We start from the raw sequence: 27,716 nt of genomic DNA, 5'->3' as shown, positions 1-27,716 counted from the left end.
ACTGGTCCAGAATTTATAATTCTGCTGCCTCAACTTCCTGATTAGCAGAGCTTTAGGCATATAACACCACACCCAACCTGCTAATTTTCTTTCTCCATATTCTTCAATAGAGTAAATAAATTGTTATTTTGTCTAATTATTTTTATTATTATTAGCCAGGCATGGTGACTCATGCTTGTAATCTCAGCATTAGAGAGGCTAAGACCAGAGGATCATGGTTCCTAGATAGTCTTAGCTACTTAGTAAGGCCCTTCACAACTTAGTAAGACCCTGTTTCAAAATAAAGAATGAAAAATAGGGTACGGGGTGTAACCCAGAAGTCAAATGGCCCTGGGTTCCATTCTCAGACCGACAAAAAACATTAAACTTTTGCTTATGAATTGCCTAGTCCAATTTTTTTCTGGTATGCTTATCTTTTTAGTAGTTCTATAATATAATATATATCCACAAATACTTTCATATTTTTAAGTCAAATCCATTCATCTTCAATGTTATGAATGATTATTTTAGATTATTTTAATTCATTTAATTTTTGTTTAAATATTTAATCTAAGGAATTTATTCTATAGGTGATATGATTATTTAAAATATTTTCAATAATCCCTTCTTTTGCCACTAATTTTGGAAACTATTAACACTGCCATATGTATATTTCTGTGTCTGGGTTTCTATTCTGTTTCAATTGTCTGAATAATCTCTTTTCTTTTGCTCTGGCACTGTGCTTTTATATACATTATAATTGTATATTACCTTTTAACATCTGGTCATACAGATCCTTTTGTCAAGCATTTCTACCTCTTTTATGTCTTATTTTTTAAGTTTCCCACTAGAGCCATAGTAAGTAAACATACAACCATATATGGATATGAATTGCAATGTACAAATCCTGAGAGAATAGACAACTTTAGGCTATTAAGACTTCCATCTCTAACAGGAACAGGGGTGGAGGGGTGATCTGTGTTTCTGTTCAATGAGTTTTGTTTGTTTGTTTGTTTGCTTGTTTGTTTTTGGTACTGGAGATAGAACCCCGGGGCACTCTACCTCTGAGATACACCCAGCCCTATTTTATATTTTTATTTTGAAACACGATTTCACTAAATTGTTGAGCCTAGCTGCAAACCTGTGATCCTCCTGCCTCAGCCTCTTCAGCTGGGATTAATTACAAGCATGTATCACCACACCCAGCTATTCCATGAGCTTTGATAGTCAACTATGCACAAGGAAAAATGAAATACAAGTTTGATTCCAAGAACAAAAGACCTGGGTGTTTATGACACAGATTTTCGATAGACCTGGGACTCTGCCTCATTCCTACTTTTGTTCATCATCTTATTTTTACCTTCCAAATAATTTTTTTCTTTTTAAATGTAAAAGTGTAAAATTAAAGTTATTCCTATTGCTTTCACCACTTCTCCTCTTCCTCAAATTTCTGGAGTAGGAGAGTGACGCGAATTAGAGACATCTCTGATAAATTTTCAAAAAAGAACAAATAAAGACTTATGAGTTTTTACAAAATCAAAACATTAATCTGTAGTTTCAGCCATAAAAAGTACTGATAATAGATTCTTGTATGCATAAAACTGGTTGTTTCAGATGGCCTAGCTTCATAAATACTGACACCCTTGGGTGTGCTTCATGTGCTTGCCATCTGCTAGCATTGCAAATCTCACTACTTTTCTGATCAAGATGTATTAAAAAATTAAAAGATTTGTTTTCATAGGTGTTTCAGCAATTAGACATGTATGTTTTTTAAAAAATGAAGGAAAATTGGTGTTTATATGACTGTGCAACAAAAGCTAAACTCTTCCATCTTATGCAACATTAATTTCAAGAAAGAATCCTTTCCTATCATTTACCTGACTTGGCTGCCTAAAAAACCTTTTTACTTAAGCTTGGAACATGCTATCAGTCCAGTGACTCCCATGTTAAAATATATCCATATACTCTTAGCTCTTAGCTCAATGTTCCAAGCTCTTCAGTGATCTTCAGCCCTGTCTCCTATTATTCACTACTGAGTAGCTGCCATTCATAGGCAGTGTGGTCTGCTTTTAGGTAAAAAAAATCCAAACAAAACAAAACAAAGAAAGAAAGAAAACCACACAATTGATTCCACTTCTTCCAACTCTTTCACTTATCTAAACTCTCTCATTTAGATTGCAAATCAAGCACGGGCCAGTGGCACAATGGATAACGCATCTGACTATGTATTAGAGATGCTAGATTCCAAATTAAGATTTATCCATTTCCAGGTGACAGTAGGGAAAATCCATCTCTGTAGAGCTTCTAAAGGACTCATCGTGACTGTTTCTGCATTATTGTTCCAGTCAGTGAAGAAAAAAAATCACAACAACTTAAGAGGAAGAAAGACATATTTGCTCACAGTTCTGGAGATTTCAGTGGTTCAATCCACATAGGCCAGGTGAAGCCTGAAGAGCTCAGAGCAAGGCACAGGGAACAGAGAAAGAGCGTGTGCAAGGGCTCTGCTCTCACATGATGGAGGCCAGAAGCAAGAGAGAAAGCTTATGAAGGGGGTCAAGGACACATGTACAGACCCTAAGGCCTACCTCCCCACCTCCAGCCATACGCCCCTTGCCTTGGTTACCACCGAATAAATCCATTACAATGGATTCACCCACTAATGAGATTAGAACCCTTGTGATTTAATCATATCATCTCTAAACATTAACTCATGAGCTCTTCAGGAAAGATTGTAGATACAAACCATGCCAATTATATTGTGCTTATCATGTCTTGTTTTCTTGTTAAGAATTCTAATTTGGGAGTATCACCACTCATTTAGCTCTGGGTATCCAGGCAGTAAGCATTTGAATGACTAAAGTATTTTAGTTGACTATTACAACTTTTATTCCTCCAGCCTTGGCCTGGTGATGATTGGGATGAACATCAGCTCCAAGTGGATGAGACGTGGAACTCCACTGAAGGGCTACACTGTCATTGCCTCGTGTCCCTCAAGAATCCACCCAACAAACTCGCCCAGACACTGAGCTATGTGACAGGCACATCCCTATCTTTGTACCTTGGTTTTTCTTCTTTTTCTCTGGCAGGACCTGACTTTTTATAAATGGTTTGTCCCTTAAAGTACAGCCACAATGAAAAATGAGGTTTTAACTTGGAAGAAGCCATATTCTCCCAGCAAACTCTTGGGGATCTTTTTGTTGTTTCAGCTTATGAACTTCAGTAAAATAGAAATAAAAACTGAAAAAGAAAAGAAAAGTGAAATATATATATATATATATATATATATATATATATATATATTTTTTTTTTTTTTTTGGTGGTGGTACTAGGGTTCCTGGAAACCCTTCTACCTCTGGGCTACACTCCTAGATCTATTTTTTTTTTATACTTTTTTATTTGGAAAGAGTGTCTCTTAAGCCAGCACAGCTGGCTTTGAACCTGCGCGATTCTCCTGTCTCCGCCTCCCAAGAGCGGGGATTACAAGTGTGTGCCACCATGCCCGGTTATATTTTCTTAAAAGTGTTTTTTTTTGTGTGTGGTTGATGCTTTTATAGCCTCTAAAAATGATAAATCATGTACATAGCAGTTTGCCCTATTATCTTCATTGGAAATTTAACAAATTTATTAAATAAAAATTGTTCTTATTTAGGGTGCTTCACCTAATGTCTTAACTCTTCCTGGCTTTAATTAGATAAGGCCCTTTAACATTTAATGCACATTTCTTTTATTGAAATATTACTTAAATAATGAGAATGGTTTTGCTAGAGCATCCATGCATAATGTTGTTATTAATTCTCTTTATTTCTTTATTTTTGCATCATAAAATATTTACAGATAATATTTGACCTCACATTTTGAAGTCTTTTCAGATGTTTCTGTAACTTTGAGTAAAGCTACTAGATACAGCTTTTCTCATTTGATATATATTTATTCCTTCATGGTGTAGAAGGGCATCAATAACACATTCATTATTTATATGAGGAAGTTGTAAGGTTGCTACTTATAGTTATTACATTGCTTAAGGAGTGCTTTGATTTGATTAAATATTCCAAAAAATTATGGGCAAAAACTATTTTTATTTTATTATGTATATATGAGGTTATAATTTGAAAACTTTTTTGTTTTTGCCAGAAGTTAACTTGGAGTTAAAGCTTACAAATTAAGAAACATGTGTTTGGTTCCAAGTACTCATTTTATTTTCAAATTTCCTTTTACCCATCTATGGTTGGCTGCAAGGCAGTATCTTCTGCTTGGCATACCTTTTAATCTTGGAGCTTAGAGAATTGTTTTTTCTTTTTTCCCTCTTTCTTTTCCATTTTTCTAAGTCCTACTTTTCACAAGGAAGCAAGAAGTGTGACAGAAAGGTGTGATTTTTAATTTACACCAGAGTCTCGCAAATAATGACTTTTCACACCCTGATATTGCTGCTTAGCCTAGGGGAGGAGTTCTGTGGCTACTGTTTGTCATAGCAAATTAAACCCACTGCTGTAATTCAGAAAGATATCTTCTATATTTAACCCTTGTCTTCAATTTTTCAACCTAGTATTTGTGAATTCTTATGAATACATTGCTCATTACTTTGAAGTGTACTTATTTTCTAGGAAATTATTTTTGAAGGCTGTTATTGTTAGATCGTCAAGTACAACAGGTAAAATCCTTTTTACCATTCTTACCATGATATTAGTAATTATAACTTATATGGAAATGACAAAATAGAAGATATGTACTTTTAGAACTTCCCAGAAATCATATTTAAGTTCATAATCTAATAAATATTTGTATCCTTACTTATGATTCCATTCTATCAATAGTAGTTTTTTTTCTGCCTTTACAAAATAGTCAATATCTTACTGTACAAGTAAATATATATCATTTAGGCTAAAAGTTGAAATCAAACATAATGTTAAAAGATTAAAGTATTTGAGGTTTATTATTTCTCTAGTTTCTGCCCAATCCATTAGAAGTTCTTTGGTTTGAATTATAAAAACAGGAAATGAGCCACCTAAGAGAAAAAGGGAAAATTACTGAAATTAAAATACTTGTTTTAAACTAGGATAAAATACTGAGATTGGTAAACTAGGTAGTTGGAGAATAGTGGCATGCAAAAATAGCTCAGTAATTAAAGAATATATGTTAAAAATTCTGTATGTGCTTCTCTCAGACAATTACTAACATATATTTTCCAGTTTTTAATCTTCCCAAATAAGTAAAAAAAAAAAAATCAATCAAGATGCTAGATAATTCTAGTTATCTTACCAGTTATACTTATGTTTAATAAAGTTCTAGAACTGAGTGGGATATGTGAGAGTAATAATGGAAGAAAGGATGGGCATTGCCAGATTCTCCTAAGTCTTTGGCTCCTAATTCCTGGTCTTGTTAAAACCAGAGCAAGAAGTGGCTACCAGCTCTCCCTCTGCTGCCGAAGCAGCAAGGGGTTAAACAGGCTTGGTTTACTAAGTATCTCTGTCATGCTATTTTTTTTATGATCCATTCTCCCTTTCTCCCCTGCCCACCCTTTTTGTAAATGTCAACCACTTCCTGATGATTTCACACCTTTCTTTTCTTTGTGAAGAAACCAGGGTGTTAATGGTACAGGGTTGGGTACCATTGTATGCACTGGCTGTCTGCTAGTAAAGCAAGGGATGCCTGTGGGGAAAAAAGTAGAAGGTTAAGAAATAGGAAAGATGAGACTAGACTGGACAAGAAGTTAAAATCAGTCATGCTTTTAACATGAGTGTTTGTTTTATTAGCAAATTTTAAATGTTGGTTTTAAAAGGTTCATTTCTAAAAAGCTTACTATTGAGAATCTAAAGGAGTCTAGCAGAAGAAGAAGCTGATTGTTCTAAAAAAAAAGTCAAAGAACAGCAGCCAAAAAAAAAAAAAAAACTGCAAACTGCTGGAGAAACCTTCCCTGGCTTTATATTCTACAGGTGTATTATTTTCAGGATACAGCAATGGAAACTTGGTCAGTTGAACAGGTCTGCACTTGGTTGGTGGAAAAAAACTTAGGAGAGCTAGTTCCTAGGTTTCAAGGTGAGTTGTTTACACTTTCAAAAAATGTTACTTGAACAGCCTAGATATTCTGAGTGTCCTCTGTTTTTAAAAATTACCTTTGTTGCTTGATGTCTGTGAGCATGTGGAAGTGGATGTGGGGGCAGAGAACTTTTACTTTATTTTATTGACTGTGTCAGTTTCCATTTTACGTACCATTTTACCTTCCACTTTACCTACTATCAGGGGAGAATCTATTTCAAGAGGAACTCAAAGTCTTGAGAGTTACTTAAAATATGTATTTGATATATACATTTTATATAGATTTTGTTTTATATAATCCGGTAGGCATTTTATGCAGTGTTAGATATATAGGTATTTGATATTGCCTAGAAGATATTATTAAGGATCATTTTCTCAGAAGATTTTTTTTGCCTTATAAAAATGATGCTTGTTAGAGCTAAAACTGGGAAAGGGCATAAAAGTATAAGTAAAAAGTTTTAATGGGAATCCCTGTTCTGATACTTTCTTAGAATCAGACATTAATTTAGAATTATGCAATATCTTTGCCAAAAAATATGGATAACTTTATAACTGCAGAGGACAATTTTCAGTGATTCTTTTAACACCAGGATAGTTCTGCCTGTTTACAATGTCTGTTTTACAGTGTTTGACTGGAAAGCCATAGAGAAACTTTTTTTCTTTTTTCTCAGAGGAAGAAGTAAGTGGGGCTGCTCTCCTGGCACTTAATGACCGGATGGTCCAGCAACTGGTAAAGAAAATTGGGCACCAGGCTGTTCTGATGGACTTAATTAAAAAATATAAGCAGAACAGTCAAAGACTGTGGTATTCTGGAAGCCCCCAAGAGACAGCCTTGGTCACACAAACTGAAGCAGCCTCAGCGTGAGTATTTCATGAGTGGCTGTTGCTTAACGGTTGAGGTTTAAAGCTCTTTGAAAACGGTAACCATTTCCAGATAAATTGTACAGTGTTCCTAATATGTGAGTAGAGGGCACTCTGCAAAATTTTATGTATCAAGGGGAGCTTCTGTTATATTCACCACTCTTTCTGTTGACTTCCATTCTTAGGGAAGTCCTATGAGCAGGCAGTTCCTCTCTTAGATACTGTGAACAAGTAGTAGAAAAGTAAGTGAAGAACTGGAAATGGACTCATGCAGATCAGGTTTAAAAACCAGGGCTTGCAAAGTGCATTTGTGACTACTGCTTTGTTTTTTCCCCAAACAGATTACTTATTTATGTATTTATTTTTTATCAGCTAAGGACCCCCATAGTAACTCATTTTATACTCTCTTCTAGCAGTTTTCCAATATAATTTTCTAAACACCCTGGCAGCAAATGAGTTTCCTAATTCCTTGAGAGTATCCTTAGAATAATAAATGCTATGCTGGCTCTCCAAAGAAATCATGTAGAAAAATTCATGGTGACTCATAAAAGCTCTGAGACTTGGGGGGTGCTTTTATTTTTTTTTTTTAATCACTGAGTTCTGCAATAAAAGGTATTGACAATAGCTTTAATAAAGTTAAAATTTTCATTTTATAAATCTACTCCTCAGGAGCCTTTCGGGCCTTCTTATTTGATATTTTTATATTCAAGAGGTTTTTTTTTTTTTTTGCAAGACTTTTTAGGGTTAAATGTCTGCTACAAACAAATTATTAATTTAAAAAATAAGATTCTCTGGGGTGGGGGGTGGTCCCCAAGTACTATTTGAATGTATAACATGATTTACATTATGATATGAGATTGCAATATACCAATAAAACATTTTAAAAAATAAGATTCTGATGTTTGATGATATCTATTCTATATTTTACCTTTTTAAAAATTAGATCTGTAAATATAGATATTTCCTTCTCTTTGATAAGAAAAAATGCTATAGAGATTTGTCTTAAGTAATTTGATTTATAGAATATTTCAATATTTGGGACATAGAGGAGGACAGGTATCCTTGAAAAGCTGGCCTACAGCTGGACTGGAAGCTCTCCCAACTGAGCTATTGGAAAGATTTTTCCTCAACACTGTTTTGGCATAGTCTTGGACATCTGCCTTCTGGTGAGGTTCTCATTGCGAGCTTTTACTCCTTTCTAGCAAAAGGGCGAGTGTGGAGTTCAAAGCCAGCACAGAGTAATTTCCTTGTGTTTTTTGGATGAGGAGGACTTTAGCCTGGAAGTTTCTCTCAGCTGACTGGAATCTTGGTATTGCCTTAGGCACAGCTTAGAAGAAAGCAGGCAGCCGTGTTTCTACTGCAGATGGTTTATAATATTCTCTAGTAAATGGGAACTGGCTGGACTGCCAGGAAATCTGGGCTTCATTCCTGGTCCTACTACCGACTTGGATGGATTATATTAAATGTCGGCACTCCTGTCTCTTCATCTGTATGTTGTGAATGTATTATAGTACATGCCTAGCTCCTTGCTAATTCACACAGATGTTACGTGTATCATAATTTCTGGAGAGCAGCAAATCTCTCATCACTTTCCCAGACAAAAACTGTCTTTTGTTAATTATGAACCTTTGTTAGTCTGGTTAAGAAAGCTACTTTCAAATGTAGCTAAGACTGGGAACACTGGTTGTACTGGGATTTATGAGTGGGAAGCAGTTTGTCACTCTACCCAACCAGCAGCTAACTTGCTTTAAAGATTCTATTGTCTCCTATTTAGGTTAAATTATTCAGGTGTAAAATCAGAATTACATGTGACAAGAGAATGCTTGTTGGTTATATTTGCTTATTGTCAAATATATCATCACTTGACATATTATCAAGTGAAAACGACAGTAGAAAGATATGAAAATCTACCATCTGATTAAACCCTTGAAGAAAGTGCTTAATAAACATAGAAAACTTAAAATTAGGTATCAAAACACCTGATACCAGCCAGACATGGTGGTGTGTGCCTGTAATCCCAATCCCAGTACCTGAGAGGCTGAGAGCAGAGGATTGCAGGTTTCAGGCCAGCTTCAGCAACTTAGTGAGATCCTGTTTCAAAATAAAAAATAAAAAGTACTGGGAGTAGCTCAGAGGTAGAATGTCCCTGGATCCATTCGCTATCACCAAGAACAAGAAGGAGGAGGAGGAGGAGGAGAAGGAGAAGGAGATGAAGAAGAAGAAGAAGAAAGAAGAAGGAGAAGGAGAAGGAGAAGAAGACTGATTCCAAATCTCCGTTACAGTATTTACAACACTTGCTACTCATTTCACACTTGAATATTTTGTTTTGTTTTGTTTTGTCTTTTTTTCTTACTTTTTGTTTTTTTAGTCTCTTAAATGTAAAATGAAGAGAATAGAATAAATGAAGTTTTGGGCCCCTTCTTAAGCACTTACAAGGGACTGGGCGTGGTGGCCCAAGCTTGTAATCCCCATGCTTGGGAGGCTGAGACAGGAGGATCACACAGGTTCAAAGCCAGCCTCAGCTACTGAGTGAGGCTCTCAGCAACTTAGTGAGACCCTGTTTCCAAATAAAGTATAAAATAGGTTTGGGAGTATAGCCTGGAGGTAGAAAGGCCCCTGGGCTTCACCCCCAGTACCACCAAAAAAAAAAAAAAAAAAAAAGAAAGAAAAAGAGTTTAGCATTCTAGATCAGAGGTATTATTATATGAGTCTCAACTTGAGTGCAAATTTCACTTAAATGGCCAATGGTTGCCTGCAATGTTATTTTATGAAATATTTATAGGCCACTTCTGGACAGGAGTTTTGACATTTTATTCAGAACTAAACAAATTATAAAAATATGCGATAAGAGGTTATTTACTGTTGTTTTTTGTTCATTATTCTTGTTCATTCTGGTAGAAAAATCACTGGACAGAAAGTTGGGGAAACCGTGTACAAATCCTTGCACTGTTACTGATTAGTTTGTGGACATGGGCAAACTGTTTTCACTTATAGACTTCAGTTGTATCCATTGGAAAATAAGGGGGTGTGATCCTGAAGGTGATGAGATTTAACAGATAATAAATGTTTCCCCAAAATAACAGGAAATAGAGTAGATAACTGACAGAACTAAGCATTTTATTTGGGTAAATAAAAATATCAACTAAGAAAGGTATATCCTATTATCACTATCATTCTACACAGGAAAAGATTATCTTAGCCCCATTTAAAAATAGGACAGATTGAGGGCCAGGGGTGGGGAGAGGCGTAGCTCAGTGGTAGAGCACTTGCCTATCATGGCTAAGGCTTTGAGTCTGGTCCCCAGCACCAAAGGGTGGAGGAAACAACAGATGACAAAAGCAGCATCATGAATTGGCACCAATCTACTTCCTAGCATATAGGACTCCCTAAATGAGATGATTTGGAAAGATTCTCCTCTGTGTGTGTGTGTGTGTGTGTGTATTCTGGGGATTGAACTCAGGGGCCTGCTATCTCCAAGCTATATCCGCAGTCCTATTTTATGTTGAAACGGGGTCTCATTAAGTTGCTGAGGACCTGGCTAAGTTGCTGAGGCTGGTCAGTAACATGTTATCTTTCTGTCTCAGCCTCCCAACAGGCATGTGCCACCATGCCAAGCCTCTCTTCATTTCTTTTAGTCAAATATCTCATATGAGCTTGGCCATGGATTCAGATTATAATGTTTATCACGGGCTGCCCTCTACCCCCAGGGGTGCTGTGAGATCCGCGGCTGTGGCTCCTGTTGAAGACCCCCTGAACCAGCTCTTCTTTTTTGGTTGCAGGGATGAACAGTTCTCCAGTCCAGTCAGCCATAGGGAACAGATGCCATCTTTCCATCCATCAGAGAACCTTGATAATGGACTAATTGACCAGAGAGTATTGAAACAGAGGTAAGCTGCCAACATTAAGACAGTTTAAAGGCAAATGATAACATTCTGCTTTATTTTTTCTGAGATTTCAAATGTTTAAATGCATTTCTAATTTGAAACTTTTTGTTGCCCTAGAAGGAAATAATTCTATCAAGTACTGGTGATCTTTAATAAAATGTGAAGATTAAATTTCATATTCTTTGCATTGAAAAACTAAAGTTTTGAAATGATGTCGTATATCTCTTTTAAGTATTCATTTTTAAGAAAAACAAGAGGGTTTCTCCACCATAAACTGTCCAGAGTAATCTGCAGTGGCCACAAAAGATGAGATTTATTCAGTGAATATGTTCTGTAGAATATGCCGTGGGTGGGGTCTTTGTTTTGGATTTTGATGCTGTTGCTTTAACTTGACTGTTCCTGTGAGAGGGGCTCTTTTGATAAGGCAGTTTCTTCAGGTTCCTACACTGGATTTTATGTGATGGAATATTTCAGTGTATGGGTTCCACTGGAACAAAGGAAAACTGTCAACCTAGAGAACCACATGTAGGAATGTGATGCTCAGTCATGGGGGTGATGGAGCGTAAGAGGAAACTGAGCCGCCTCCCGAGCTGTCATGGTTACGGGTGGCCCATGCATCCTTCACACACGGTACATACCATCTCCAGTCACTAACTAGCAAGTGCATTTCCTTAATTGTGCTTTCTTTCTTTCTTTTCCTTTTTTTTTTTTAATTGAACCCATGGGTATTCTACCTCCAAGCTACATCCTCAGCCCCTATTTCTATTTTTTTTTTTTAATTTTGAAACAGAATCTTTCTAGGTTAATGAGAGACTCACTATTTGCTGAAGCTGTCCTTGAACCTACGATCCTCCTGTCTCAGCCTTCCAAGCAATGAGATTACAGGTGTGTGCTAAGTACACTGAATGGAAGGAGAGACTGTCAGCTTGCACAAGAGAGTGATCAGGCAACAGCCAAGCACGGGTGCATTTGGTTTTCATACACCTTTTACTCTATCATCTCATTTACTCCTCAGAGCCTGGTCTTGAGGCTGTTAATGTTAAAAAATGCTGCTCTTAGCCAGGTGTGGTGACACAGGCTTGTAATTCCAGTATTTGGGAGGCTGAGGCAGGAGGATTATGGGTTTAAGGCCTCTAAAATTTCACAAGAATTTTAGCAACTTTATCAAGACCCCACTCCCAAATAAAATACAAAAATAGGGCTGTGGATGTAGCTTGAGGTAGGACGCCACTGAATTCAATCCTCAATACTACTAAAAAAAGTAAAATAAAATTAAGCTACTGTTCACTGGGTCTTTGACATATTTTAGGGGAGGCCTCATTGTTAATGGTAACTATGGTGCTGTTGCATACCAGTAGCATAACATTTGCATAATTGCTTTTCCTGAAAGAAAAGATACAGAGAAAGAGGAGGAGATAAGTGAAAATAGAATGGCAGAAAGGGAGATGACTTTGGCTCCATGCAATATTATCAAGCAGGTCAGAGAAGGCTGTTTAGTGGTTCCTCATTCCCACTGGGTCAAAAAATCAAGAGAGAATTTATTTTTTCAAAATAAAAAAAAAAAACTGAATTTAAATGAGAGACATAAATGCATGACCAGTGGATTTATCTGTAAACAGAATACAAACCATCGGTTTTAGGCAGAAATAAAAAAGATTATTTACTTATTGGAAATTAGCCATAGAGTTTGAAGGTTTAGAGAATTCTAAAAGGTGAGATGAAGCTCAAGATGGCCATGAGGCAGTGGACCTGGTGAGCAGCCAGTTCCCAAGAAGGAAGTCTCTAAGGGGGTGAGGGAGAAAGAACAGGATGGGAGGTCAACTGATGTGGCCGGAAGTGCCAAGCATTGGGCAGAGCTTGCCCTCCATCTGCCCACAGGTGTTCAGCAGTTCCTAGAGCTTTTCTCTGATGTGGCTCCACGTGGTGGTGTCAGTTGAGAGGTTTCAACTCCTCCTTCCAACAAGAAGCTGTTCAACTCCAGCTATTTCCCTGGCCCACTCCAGCTAGCTGTCCTACTTTCCATAAAAGGCCTTTTCTCTCCTTACCTGCTGCCTCTGGAAGATAAGACGCTGCCTTCTCTACCTGCGGATCTTTTCTCTTTCCAGAGTCCCAGTTCCTCAAAGCTGGGGCTGCCACACTGGCAGGAGAGGATTGTAATTTCCATTGTTCACACAGCTGATCCAAGGGCTAGCATGTGCATCGTCACATTTCTTATTCCTCATAGCACCTGGCAAGAGAGAGCAAGAAAGTAGGACTGGCTCAGAAATGGAGAGAAACGGGAGGTTTGGGAACCAGGACTGGTCCCCCAGATCTTTATCTCTAACCACAAAATCTCTCCTAAGCCTTAGACTCATATTTTGACCATGAGTTGCCAGTTTCTCCTCACAAGAGCCACAGAGCAATGTTTTAAAATAAGCCTGTCTCCTCATCTTAGCCGTATCTGTCTTTGTTCTGTTTCCTTCCTGTACGTGTCCTTCTGAGGATAGGTTTATCCCGATGGCTGCTCTGCTCCCCTGGGCTGGCTGGCATATGACTTCCTTACTAGGCCACCCCAGAAGGATATTCTGCCTGAAAACAGCTCAGGTCCTCACAGCCTTTTAATGCTGCTTTGTTTGATAACCTGGCAAAGAAAAATGAACATGCACAGCCTGGGTCAGGTGTCCCCTTCTGTCAGTGCTCTGTCAGAGAAGGGCTGGATAAGAGCAGGACGTGTCGCGGTGCCCATTTTAAACCCTTCCTCTCTAGACCTCATCTTTGTGCAGGGCTGTGGATTGGAGCAGAAGACTCTTCTCAATGTCCCGTCTCATCAGTTTTTTAAGACCTTTGGATATAATCCATACCAAATATGCTAATTTTCAACAGAGCCAAATTTCAGGGGTTTATGAACCATTCACCCATGACAGGCTAGAGAAGTGAAGGTGTTTGGCCGCAGGGATTTCACACTGAGGGTCAGCTCCTGGTTCCTCCTCTTGCCGATCAAGTGGTCTCTGCACAAAACAGGATGGGGCCCACCTTGGCATGTAGTCCATGAAGTACAAATGGAACAATATCAAAGCATCTGGCAGCTGTCATCAAACCCTATAAAGTGGCAGTTAATGTTCTTCTGATATTTCCCCCTATGTTCCCTAAAAGGAACATATGTTTTATTTTAAGACAGTTTGCAGACAAAGAAAAGACTAGAGGCTGGAAACTCAACCTGACTTTGGCTCTTGAAACATCTTTAGCAGTAGAGAAAATGAGGTGCGTGTGCCCCAGGGGATGAATTGGAATGAAATGCTAGGGTGCAATTTTCCTCAGTAAGAGGTGATTGTGTGCACCTTACTGAGTTGCTTAAATACCTTTTCTGGATGCAAGTTTCACTAGGTTTCATCTCCATCCCATGTTGGTGAGCCTTCAGAAATAGCTTTCTCTGCAGTAGGATTCCTTGTTTTTACATCTATCCTGTTAGAAGCTGTCTGCTTCTTTTTTAGTACCTAATAAGGCGTGAAACCAGGTAAACAGGTAGATGTTTCCTTCAAGTTACTTTGAAGGCAATTCACTTGAACTGTAAGTCTATGCATGCAGATGTTCTGCTTTGGGGCATAGTTATAAATTAGTCATGGTTTCATGCATATTTAGAAATTATTTTAATGATGATGTTTTTTCTTGGTCTGGCTACTTGCATTGAATGGTGTAGACTGAGCTAATACTTCTGCCTGTACTCAGTAAAATGTCAATAGATTTTTAACACGTGTGTGTGTGTGTGTGTGTGTGTGTGTGTGTGTGTGTGTGTGACTGACTAGAGATTGAACCCAGGGGCATTCTACCTCTCAATCCATCCTTTTTGTTTTCTATTTTCAAAAAGGGTCTTGCTAGGTTGCTGAGTGTCTCACTAAGTTGCTGAGGCTGTTTTTGCACCTGCAGTCCTCCTTTCTCAGCCTCCTAAGTACTGGGAGCAATCTTTAACATTTAAGATGCATTATTTTCAGTCACTTTTACATGTGTAACTGAGACAAGGGATGACACAGATGTGTATGCATCCTGTTACACTATGCAATAAAGGGAAGGTTTGGTGAAGTGTGTCAGCCAAGTTACAGGTCTCTTAGTACAAGTTCCAATTAGACGTGCAATTAGTCTTTATTCCTACACACCTATGTCATCCACTGGCCAAGAGCTCTAGGAGTTGGGGGTGTCCGGGATCAGTCTTACCTTTATGGTACCTGACACATAGTAGGTGATCAGCAAATGTTCACGACCTGAAGGGTCAAGTGTACAAACCATTTTTTGTGGTCTCAATTGAGTCGTATATATTTGACTATAATACAGAGAGCCTTCTTGGAAGACATTGGGGTAAGACATGGCTTCTTGAGCCCCAATGCCACATATGGTGTTTCAGTCACAGCTATGTGACGCAGATGGGGTGGGAGAAGGGTAGGTATAGATATTTAACAGGGACACCAAGCCTGCCAATGCCGAGGGTCAATACATTTGGAGAAGCAAGATAAGTAAGTAGAAAAAAGTTTAGTTTAAATCCTGGCCCTGCTGTTGACCAATTGAGTAAACTTAAGTGAGTTTCCCATCCTCGGTGGGCCTCATCTTTTATTTTGTAAAATGAATAGACGATGAGTTAACATATAAAATAATTTGTAGGACCTGGCATATATTAGAAGCTCATAAATCTTAGGTATTATTTTTATTATCTGACAGTCGCCAAAGCACAGGATCCAATGAAATTCAAAATATTCTGATTTCAGTTCTAACAAGGGGTCCTAGGGTAGAAGAGTATGATTTCATCCAGGAAATGCAGGAAGCTAGCAGTGCCCAGAAGCCCTCCCAGGACTCAGGCTCCAGACGAGAGGAAATCTCAGTCCTTCCAGGGGTGGATAGTTGCCATAGAAATGAAACAGAGACAAGTCTTAGGAACCAGTAGAAACAATGAAAGGAGGAGAGGGACTTATAAGAACCTAAACAAAGAAATCCCGTTACCCCTGAGAGGGAATCAGACCACACAGGCGATACATTGTCGCATTCAGATATAAGGATCTCAGAGTGAAATGCAGAATCCCATTGTTTCCTGCCACTTGAGTGCACACAACTGTATATCTAAAGGCTCTGTGTTTGAGTTGTAGTACTTGCTAGCTCTGGTCCTTGACTAGAGATCCTCAATAGAAAGTAATTTTGCAAAGACTGTTAAGTTCTACATTCCAAAAACCCATTTGCTTGTTTAACTCAGAATGCTTTTTTTTGTGTTACATCTATTAACATCACACAAAACAACTTGGGGAACATTGACTTAAAATTCGACATAAGCCAGTATTCCTTCATTCATTCATTCATTCATTCATTCATTCAGTGTGTATACACTTACTGAGCACTTATTATGTGGCAGGCATTGTTATAGGCACTTAGGATACAGCAGAAAGCAAAGCAGACCTTGGCTCTTACTTCAGAACTCATATTGCAAAATAAAAAACAAAGAGGGCTGAGAATGTAGTTAGTAGTAGAGTACCCTTGAGTTCAGTCCCTACTACCGCACACACACATACAAGAATCGAAACAAACAAATTCTAGAGATTCTGATAAAGCCAGAGCGTGTTCTTACTACTTTATGTATTAACATTGCGTGGAAGTAAACACCCAACAGGAATTGGCCAGAACAGCTTAACCTTCACACATGAGGTTGAATTCCTTCCCAGAGCCTCCCAAGGATAAGGCCTCATTATTTTCATCCACAAGCCCAGTTTTAGGAGTTGTCTTGCCTGCAGTGAAAAATTGGGTTACTTGGATCCTTACAAATAATCTTTTATTTTTCTGATGCTAGGTGGTATAAAGACTAACAAACCATAGCTCTATAGCACAAGATCGGAAAAATAAAAGGTCACAGAAGGCTCCACCACTTGAATTGTGTAGAGCCAGCTGTACAATGGGACAGGTTTGTATACTGGCTTATCTACTCCCCCTGCCCCCAAATAAAGCTTACCTGGAGATCTATGCTGTTCTCTAGAAGTTCAGGACCCTAAAATCTAGTAGATTAAAGTGGATAAAAAGAAGTTTTCCTAAATCCACACAACTCTGAACATATTTGATACTTCTGAACTACAATATAGTATCACTGAACCATTTTGCCACAAGGAGCAGGTTATGTCTTAAGTTTAAATAAGGAAGAAAAAAGAAAAGAAAGACTCATATAGGGACAGCTCTGAGTCCTGCTCATATAAATGTCACAGTAGTAAGTGTGAACCCTGAGGACAAAGACCAAGTTTCTGGAATTCTGCATTTCTGCCTAATTCCAAGATGAATTGGGAAATCAGCAGAGAAGACATATTTACTTACTACTTCTGTTATGATTATGGATGCCCTCAAAGAGTTCTTGAATATCATCCCGAAAGCCAAAGACATGGGGTTGAGAAGTATCTGTCTGCCTGTGTCTGACTGTTCAAAACTTGATAGCATTCAACTCTCTCCTCTTTCTTTGTGCTTGTTTAAGAGTTCACATGAGCATTACAGAAACTAAATTCCTCTGGAAGCTTCAAAGGCTGGCAGACATGAAAGCCTAGACTATAAAACATACAAATGAGTATGAACGTTCTGAGGATGCAGGGCAGGCCTTTCCAAATCCGTGGTGGGTCCCACCAAATATAGCGATGCAGTAGCCTTCCCTTCATGCTCCCCTGTGTACCTAACAGTGTACCAGCACTATTCAGTGTTGCCCGAGGTGGCACCTCACCTTAATTCATTGGCATGTGTCTCTCTACTGGGCTTTTTGGTCACTTTGTTCTCTTGGTGGTAGAAATTCTTGCCGAGGCAAAGTAGAGCAGATAACTCTTAGGTTACTGGCATGATTAGTGCAGAAACTATTTCTGCATGACTTAGAGTTGGGGAAAATGTGTTCTCTGTTTTGAAGATACATGTTATCTAGTTGGATCTGGAATGTCCATCAAACAGTGCAGGTGTTAGGCAATGGAGTAATGTTCTAAGGGCTCTGACCTCATTAGTAGATTAATTATTTGAATGGACTAAAAAGTGGTAACTGTAGGAAAGTTTGGTATAGCCAGAGGAAGTAGGCTGTGGGGGTATGGCCTTAGGGACTGTATCTATCTGTGGCTTCTTCCTCTCTCTCTCTCTCTCTCTCTCTCTCTCTCTCTCTCTCTCTCTCTCTCTCTCTCTTCTCTCTCCTCCTTGGCTGCCATGAGCTGAGCAACTTTCCTCTGCCACACCCTCCACTGTGATGTTTCTGCTCTGGAGCCAGCTGGCCATGGATTCTGAAATCATGAGCCCAAATAAACCATTCCATCTCTACATTGCTCTTGTCAGGTATTTTGGTCACAGTGATGAAAAGCTAACACACTTTGTATCATAATATCCTTTTCTGTTCTAGGATAAGATGACAGAAGTTTCCTTAAGCACACATCTAAGCCTCCCGTGGTGTCCTCCTTTTCTTCTATGCTCCAAAAACACTTAAGCTTTTAGATGTTTCTGTCTTCACATGCTACTACTGAGTTGATATCAGAATTGATAATATACTATGGAGCTTTCCAATCTATATTGTTCTCTGTGTATAAAGTCTCCGAGTTTGGGTATAGAGAAAAGGGAAATGAAATGGGATGTCAAGATAAAGTGGCTTGTGGAACACTGTCTTTTGGTTCAACATCTGGAGAACATAACATTTGCTACTGCTTTCTCACTCTTCCAGGGACCTAGGGCCTGAGTACTGTCACTATGGCACTGGAATAAGGGCTTGGTAACCTGGCACTTTCTTTTGTTGGCATGTTGTCTTGGTGTCTTGCTAGACCATGGATCCCTTGTTATGAGTGAACTGTTTTAAGAGAACAAAATCCTTTTTTTTAATAGAATGAAATTGTCTTTTTTCAAAGATGTCAATTTGATGCATACAACCACAAGTTTATAGACTAAAGACTACTTATCTGTTATATAACTTTATATTGAATACTTTATTTTTCTCTCAGACACTCTTAATTTTTTCTGTAACATTTCTGTCATAAAAATGACCGGGTCACATGGAGGATTCAGACAAGGAAGGCCACTTGAGAGCCCAGAGAGTAGGAAGGAGTAGCCATCTGAGGAAAGCTCTCAAGATAAGGCTGGATGAAGGAGGGGGCCTTGGAATATTCTGCAAGAAAAACTGATGCTAACATCTGTATATGCATTCCAGAGGTTCAGTAAGGCTTGCATCTTGCCTGGATCTGAAAATCCACATTATATAATACTTGAAAACAAGATAACATATGACGTTAGATATTATCAATTTTCCTAAGTATTAAATATGAGAAATTCAAATTTGAGGTGTTAAACAGTTACAAATTTAATTTTTCTCATGGACTCTGAAAATCTTATTGTTTGTTTTATTTATGGAGATGAGGTTTAAAAAAAATGAGAAAATTCCCTTGAATTTCTGAGTCAACTAAGTTGGAAGTAACAGTTTCAGCCAAGCAGAAAACTGTAGCTCAGTTAAAAAGAAAAAAAATGTAAAAAGAAGGGAAGCTTTTACAAAAACACTGAGGCTTTCTGCTTTTGAGGTTTAAGAGTTTACTTTCTCCCCAAGCAATATCATCTACTTTCATGGGGATAAATTAACTACAAACACCCAATAGCTCCAAAAGAGTTTTAAATGCAAAGAACAGACTTGGGTTTTTCTTTCCCAGTGCAAATTTTATATCTAAACATATTAATACATCATAGTTATTTTTCTCTTCCTGTGGAGCCCCAGAAACCAAAAAGGATGATAAATAAAGGATAAACCTGGATCATAGTTACCCTCACGAATAGAAAACCTAATTCCACTCTGATGGAGACTGGCTACTGAAGATGCTAGTGGTCAAAGAGGTTTACATAGTAAGCTGGGTTGCATATGATCTGCCTACCATGTTCACTGATAATTGGAGATAAAAGAATCTTGTATCAATGTCACTCAACATATGGGTTACACTGTCAGGAAACAGGAAGATTATCATGCATACGACAACTGGAAGATCATGAGTGTTATGAATGAAGCACTGCAAAAGGAAGATATCAACTATGATGAGGTTTTAAATGTGAGGTTGCATCTCTCCCACATACTCGCTCTTCAAACTGTGACAGGCCTGGTGTGATGGACCACGCCTGTCATCTCAGTACTTGGGATGCTGAGACAGGAAGATTGCAGGTTTAAGGACAGCCTCAGCAAGTAGTGAGACTCATCAACTCTCTTTCAAAATAAAAATAAAAATTGGGCTGGGGGTGTAGCTCAGAGGTAGAATGCCTCTGGATTTGATCCCCAATACAGAAGAAGAAGAAGAAGAAGAAGAAGAAGAAGAAGAAGAAGAAGAAGAAGGAGGAGGAGGAGGAGGAGGAGGAGGAGGAGGAGGAGGAGGAGGAGGAGGAGGAGGAATGAAATAACATTTGAAATTCATAAACAGAAATAGGAATAGTCTCTAGAAATGAATTCTTCAGTATTTTGGCTATGAGTGTCCCATATAACAAGGAGCCCGGAGTAAGCTCAGCTGTCTCCATAGACTCTAGCTTCAGGACTAACTACAGACAGATACCCAGAGAATGTTCCTGCAGAATATATTTCTTTAAGAGGCAACAGTTTAAGTGATAGTCCAGTTGTTTTTCAAATCAGAGCAAAATTTGCCATATTATCAGGGCAAATGTGGGAAACCAGTAATAGCCAAATACCCATGAAGTCGGCTTCTCTTCCAGTTGTGTGCTCTGTACTTCTTGTCTGTCTTCTCTATGATGGATACATGTCCATCACCACAAAGCTCCCCAGCTCCTGAAGGAGCCTCTCTCGGAGTCTGGGAGGCTGGCAGGAGACAGAGAAGTCTTACTTCTAGATAATATTGTCAGCTTTTTCAATCAGTCCAGGGCTCTCAGTAAAGCAGCTCTGCGTTGACAGAACTTAACAGGAGTCATAGGCCCAGAAACTTGAGTTGCTTCTTCCTCTCTAGCATGGTGACTCTATCAATTAATTCTCAACTATGTCTTGGGTCAAAGAGTGACCTGAGAAGCCGTTGGCTAATACTGCCCCTCCGCTGATGGACATAATGAAACAGTGTTTATGTAAAATTGAATAGCAGGTCAAAGAGGAGAGGGTTTATGGTGATATAAGAATCTAAATTGTGAGAAATTGGGATTGGAAATATGGGCTATTCCTTTATTTTTAAATTCTTTCTTTATTTTATAGACTGGATTTTTTCTATTGATCTATCTTTAAATTCATTGACTTTTCTTCTTTATGGTCCATTCCTTTTTTTTTTTTTTTTTTTTTTGCAGCTCTGGGGGTGGAACCCAGGGACATTCGACCTCCAAGCTACACCTCCAGCCCTATTTTTTATTCCTTATTTTGAAACCGGGTCTCACTGAATTGCAAAGGGCCTCACTAAGTAGCTGAGGCTGTCTGTGAACTGCGATCTTCAGGTCTCAGCCTCTCGAATGCTGGGATTACAAGAGTGCACCACCATGCCTGGCTTTATGCTCCATTCTGTACCAGTCCTACCTGATATATATTTTTTTACTTCAAATGCTATATTTTTCTCTTTCAAACTTATTTTTGGTTCTTTTTAATAACTTCTATTTCTCTGCTAAGATTTTCTGTCATTTCAGTCATTCTAGAACATTTCCCTGTAAGTCGCTGAACTTTGTTAAAATAGCTACTTTAAATTCCTTACCAACATCTGGATGGCCTCAGTATCACACACCATTACTCATCTTTACCCTTGGGAATAGGTCACATTTTTTAAAACTTACAGAATTTTGGATTGTGTTCTGGACATCGTGAATGTTACAATGTGGAGAAATCTGCCTCTGTGATATTCATCCAGAGACGTTGTTAGCTTTAGCAAGCAGCAGAATAGGTTGGACTTAAACAAACACAACTTTATTAAATGTCACATTAACCTGTAAGTTATTTTATCTTTGATTGATTATTCACACATGTGGTCCAGAATCATCCAGAGATCTGAACAGTTTGTATATAGAACCTCGAACTTCTTTTCACTGATTATTTCTTTGATGAGATTCTCCTCTCCTTTGACACAGATGTGGTTGCTTCAAATACTGTCCTATTGTTCAGGAGTCCAGGAACATCCCAGATTTTCTTTTCGTTTCTTTATTTTTTTGGGGGAAGGAGTAGGGGTGTGGTACTGGGAATTGAGCCCAAGGAAATTCTTCATTTGAACCAAACTTCCAGCCCTTTATTCATTTATTGTTTGTTTGTTTGTTTGTTTTGGTGGTATTGGGGTTGCTGGAAACCCTTCTACCTCCGGGCTACACTCCCAGACATATTTTTATTTTTATTTTTATGTGAAAACAGGGTCTCTTAAGCCAGCGCGGCTGGCTTCAAACATGTGCGATCCTCCTGTCTCCGCCTCCCAAGTGTGGGGATTACAAGCGTGCACCGCCACGCCCGATTGTTTGTTTGTTTTGAAACAGAGTCTCCCTTAGATTAGTGAGAATCTCACTATTTGCTGAGGCTGTCTTCAAACCTACGATCCTCCTGTCTCAGCCTCCCAAGTATGGGCATTACAGGTGTGCATCACCAGATAAGGCTTTTTCAAATTTTTATGTTTTTGGTATTGGGGATTGAACTCAGGGGCATTCTCCCTCCAAGATACACCTCTGACTGTGTTAATTTTTTTTTTTAATTTTGAAACAGAGTCTCATTAAATTGCAGAGGTCCTTATTAAATGTCGAGGCTGGTCTCGAGCCTGTGATCCTCTTGTTTCAGCATCCCACATACTAAGATTACAGGAGTACACCACCATGCCCGGCTCCAGATTTTCTATTAGTTTCAGCAGTACTGCCTGAGGTCTGCCGTCAGATCAAAGCCTTAAGGGAAATGTAGTCACTGTCTTCTTCTTCTGAATGCAGAATTTTCATTAGAATCTGACTTTTCACGGTTCAGTGTTTTCAGTTAATTTTTTAGTTGTTAATGTTTAAGGTTAAGATGTGTGGAACAGTCAGTCCAGTGTGAATTCTGTGGACTATTCCTGGTCAACTAGAAGATGCCCAGAGCTGTGTGTGAGTGCCTGGTTAGGAAAGCAGGAGAGCCCTGGTGAGTCAAACACAGGAGATAAAATGTAGAGAAAGTTTCAATGAAGAAAGACAAATGGATGTCAAGGTGTTAAGTGTGAGTTGCTAAGAGGAAGGAATACAAGTAAAAGAAACAAGGAATGTGCAGGGTTGTGTGTTAGTCAGCTCAGGTTGCCATAACACACTGGCATAGACTGAATGGCTTCAGCAACAGAAATCTATTTTTTACAGCTCTGGAGTTTGTAAATCTGAGCTGAAAAGGGGATCTCTGATGAAGACCCTTCTCCTGGCTTACAGGTAAACATCTTCTCTTGTGTCTTCATATGACATAAAGAGAGATTTGAGCTCTCTGGTGTCTCCTCTTATAAAGATTTTTATTTTCTTTTTCACTACTAGAGGTTGAACCCAGAGAGCTACCTCTGAGTGATACCCCCTTTCTACCTCTACCTCTGAGTCATACTGCCATTCCTATTTTATTTTTTATTTTGAAACAGAATTTCAGTAAGTTCCTAAGTCTGTTCTTGAACCTGTGGTCCTCCTGCCTCAGCCTCCCACGTAGGCATGCGCCACCAATCCTGGTTCCTTCTAAGGAACTTACTTCTTTTTTAATCTTCATGACTTCATTTAAACTAAGCCATTCCCATAAAGGCCTGTCTCAAGATGGATTGACATTGGGGGCTAGGGATTTGATGTGGAATTTGGGGAGAAGGGAGATACAATTCAGTTCATAGCAAATGGGAATCTGGTTTTTTAAAAGCTGGTGGATTATTTTGGATCTGTTGGGTATGAGATGACAATGTGCAAGCACTGGAGATCTGGGATGAAGCACGGGGAAGAGATTTATGAGCCACCATAAATCCACAGAGCCAGGTCAGGGTTAAGTTTCAAGGGAAAAACCACAGACCAGTACAGAGAATTAAGGGAGCAAGGACACAGCTGTGGGTAGACTCCCACAGAATGTGGAGGAGGAATAAATTAGCAAATAAAACAAACCATCAGAGAGAGAGAAGCAGAAAAAATAAAAACTGTGTCAAGGAAGAAGAAAGAAAGGATTGTCAGGAAGGGCCAACAGTGCTAAATGCAGCAAGAAAGGCCTTGATTAGGGCCACGGTCAACAGGCTCTTGGTTTATTATTATTATTTATTATTTATTATTATTATTATTAATTATTTGTGGTACTAGGAATGGAACCCAGGGGCATTCTAACTCTGAGATACACCCTCAGCCCTACTTTTTATTCTTTATTTTGAAACAGGGTCTCACTGAGTTTCAAAGGGCCTCACTAAATAGCTGAGGCTGTCCTTGAACCATGATCCTCCTGTCTCAGCCTCCCAAATGCTGAGATTCCAAATGTGCACCACCATGCCCATCAGGCACTTGGTTTATAAAATAAGAATTTATTATTGACTTTTGAGGAAACCATCTCAACAAAGGATTAGCAAAATATTATTATTAAAGAGGTCAAAGAAAAGCAGGATGGGGCTGATGTATGGGACATGTTTGGAGTGTAAGTAAGGAAGTGGATTACTGGGGTAGTGAATAAAATAAAAAATCGTTGAAATGTTCAAAACTTTCCTGGGGCAAATTGAGGCCTGCTCAGTTAGCTACTCCTTTCAACTTACACTTTCATTCTCTCAACAAAACTCCTTATGCATCAACTCTGGCATGCAGTGTTATACCGGCCATTTGAAAAAATCATTTCTGTTTTTGTGTAACTTCTATGTCTCTTCTGCTCCCCACCAATGCTCAACTTCTATTCTGTGCATTCTGATTTTTCCTGTATGAGCTGGTACTCTGCTGGACCTGTTCTTTTTCTTTCTTTCATCTTTCTTTTTTTCTTATTCTTCTTTTTGGGGAGGGTACTAGGTATTGAACACAGGTGTATTCTGTCTCTGAGCTACATTCCCAGCCCTAACTTGTAGTCCTTATTTTTCACTAAGTTGTGAGGGTCTCACTAAGTTGTGAGGGCCTCACTAAGTAGCTGAGGCTAGCCATGAACCTGCAATCCTCCTGTTTTAGCCTAAAGTACTGGGATTACAAGTGTGCACCACCATGCCCAGCTTGGGTCTGTTTTTAACAGGACCATCTTCTTTACCCTACATGAACCTCATAGGACTATACTGTCTACTCTTTGGAAATGGAAAAGTTGAATGATGTTGGTACCATTATACCGTCAGAGCCTGAGAGAGTTTTTTTCATTAGAATCCCCCGTCTCACTATTTTTAGTGCATAGTCAAAGGGTAATGCTTCAGTTAGACAAGAAGAATAAATGATAAGAAATTTGAGATGATGAATATATTCAATAGCTTGAGTCTATAATTACACATTATATATACCTATTTAATATCATTTTGTATCCCATAAATATATGCAATTATTATTTATCTCTATTAAATAAAATTCTAAACATGAAATAATGATACTGATGATTACCAAATTGTTAGCTTAATTTATATTAGGTTTTACTTTCTTACACATAAGAACTCCTTTATTAGCCATATGAACTGAATGTTTACTCAGCAGTAGACTGATTTAGTTGGACTGGGGTCAGTCCTGGACATAAATGCTCTCCATTGATTTCACTGCACACCTGGGACTGAGATCCATTGATTTCAGATCTGCTGTTTTGTGGTGGTAATGTTGGCAAAGACCTTTGATGGTGGTATGGGGACAGAAATAACAGTACTCTTTAAATTGAGAGTGTGTTCTGCCCCTGCACTTATTTTAGAGTGACTTCTGCTGTTCCTCCTCCCAACTCTAACTTTCTAAAGGTATTGTGAATAATTTTAAACCACATGGTAAAGGTTGTTTCTTAATCAAATGCAAATATAATTTTAAAGATGGGAAACAGTTGTGCCTGCAGTCATCTGCTTCCAAAGCAGAATGCATTTTAAATTTCTGATAAGTCACCTTTCTTGCGTAATATTCATTTTGACTTATATCAGTTGGCATAGCTTGGATTATTGTCATCCCCAGAATGTCCTGTTATATTGGTTTTTTGTCATTTTTAATGTTTAAAAAAGGAAAATTTGATGCCTCTAATTTTGCATAGTAATTTCATTTGTTGCATGATGAAATATCTGTCTTCAGTAGCTCCTGTATCTGTCTAGCTACATTCTGTGTTTGATAGAAGTAACCCCATACATTTACAGTCGCTATCCTAATGCCAAAGAAAAAAGCATATAGAAAATTTAAGTATAAAATTATATATATTATAAATACATATTTATAATATTTATAAAATATGCATAAATTATATATTATAAATATATAAATTATATATATATGTGGAGAAAGAGAAAGAAAAGGCAAAAATTTTACAGCTTTGGAATACTGGAATTACATATTGAAAATAGTTATCTATTATAATACAAGTGAAAGCAAACTAAAAAGCCTAAAGGGAGCATACAGCCAGCTTAGCGACTCAATATTCACTAGGAAAATGGAGATAGATGCTAAAATATACTGAAACCAAGTTGAACATCTGCCTGGATACATTGCCTTTCTAACCCTGGGGAAGGCATGAAACACAACCACACAGCCAGCAAAACTTGCCTTCAGAAGCTTTGGTCTCCGTAGATAAGGGAGAAATAATTTGGCTGTGGGAGAAATAAGAAATGAGAAAATAGACTATTGGAGGAAATGGGGATTGTAGGAGAGCAGCTGGCAATTGGTAGAACCCCAACATATAGTGAAGGAGCAAATGAATGAGTGAAATGAGAGAGAAATACACCACAAAATAGTTCGAGCTAAAGCAGAGATTTATCTCTGAAACTGCTGTTGCTGTATTGAATCCAATAAATTATCGGCGTTCTTATTTCAGCCAAGACTTTTTTTTTGCCACTGATACAATGATCACCAAAGAGGCAGAAAGGCAAAGAAGCGTAGCATAAGAACAGATGAAGGTGCTTTCTTCTGCTTATTTCATTATATCTCCTGCAGTCTTGTAAAGGATTACCTAAAATGCCCAAACAATCGTGGCCTTTCAAAACTCCTCTGATTTTTTTTTTTTTTTTGGTGGTACTGGGGGTGGAACCCAGAGGCTTTCTACCTCTGGGCTATATCCCAGACCTGTTTTTATATTTTATTTGGAAACAGGGTCTCACTAAGTTGCTGGAAGCGATCCTCCTGTCTCAGCCTCCCAAGCGCGGGGATTATAAGCGTGCGCCACCACGCCCGGCTTTCTCTGATTTTGTTTTAATCACTAAGATCTTAACCCTCATCAGAAAATTAACTTAATGAATTTAATCACTCCTATTAATAAAATGAGGCAACAGTTGCTGGCGCCTTTGGTTAACTGTTGCTGGTAAATTTTATTTCAGATTCTTCTTTATACTTACTCAGTGCTCACCCACATGCCTTAAGGTTTTTAAGTGGTTGCGATGCTTACTTTTATAAACAGCCTCATTGATATTTAATTTCCATAGTATAATATTCACTTTTTTTTTTGCAGTACTAGAGATGGAACCCAGGGGCATTCTACCACCGATCTACACCCCCAACCCCATTTTTCTTATTCTTTATTTTGAAACAGGGTCTCACTGAGTTGCAAAGGGCCTCACAACATAGCTGAGGTTGTCCATGAACCGTGATCCTCCTGTCTCAGCCTCCTGAATGCTGGAATTACAAGCGTGCGCCACCACGCCCAGCCAGACTCACCCATTTAAAATGCACAGCTAATTGTAATAAGTTTGTATGGTTGTGTCACCACTGTTAAAATCCTTTTTGTCCACTCTCAGTCCCAAAGGCAACCACTGTTCTGCTTTCTGTAGTTACATTTTTCTGCTTCCTTTTGTAGAAACTTCATGCAAATAGAATTGGAATAACTGATAGTTATTTTTCACTTAAGAACTAAACTTGCCTTTTTTAAAGAGCCACACCTAATTCAACTAAATTAGGTGAATCTTGTATTTCATTATAAACAGTAACGAAATAAATTAGAATTTT

At 38.4% G+C, this 27,716-nt stretch overlaps 1 protein-coding gene across 2 annotated transcripts in view; it reads left to right on the top strand.

Moving 5' to 3' along the window:
* Positions 1 to 5,859: 5,859 nt before the first annotated feature.
* The window catches only part of SAMD3 (sterile alpha motif domain containing 3), a gene marked incomplete at its 3' end in the record, with an annotated part of 50,490 nt that continues 28,633 nt past the window's right edge, over positions 5,860 to 27,716 (top strand). For both annotated transcript variants that reach the window (XM_080700287.1, XM_080700288.1), the window contains exons 1-3: positions 5,860 to 6,012; positions 6,684 to 6,873; positions 10,653 to 10,760. In XM_080700287.1, coding sequence (XP_080556413.1) covers positions 5,934 to 6,012; positions 6,684 to 6,873; positions 10,653 to 10,760 — 377 coding nt within the window. In that variant the 5' untranslated portion in view covers positions 5,860 to 5,933. The remainder of the gene's footprint in view (positions 6,013 to 6,683; positions 6,874 to 10,652; positions 10,761 to 27,716) is intronic.

The sequence above is a fragment of the Muscardinus avellanarius genome (genome assembly GCF_963383645.1).
Source record: "Muscardinus avellanarius genome assembly, chromosome: 8".
Classification (NCBI taxonomy): Eukaryota; Metazoa; Chordata; class Mammalia; order Rodentia; family Gliridae; genus Muscardinus; species Muscardinus avellanarius.
The sequence above is the reverse complement of the archived record's forward strand: the minus strand, read 5'-3'. Positions and strand labels throughout refer to the sequence as shown.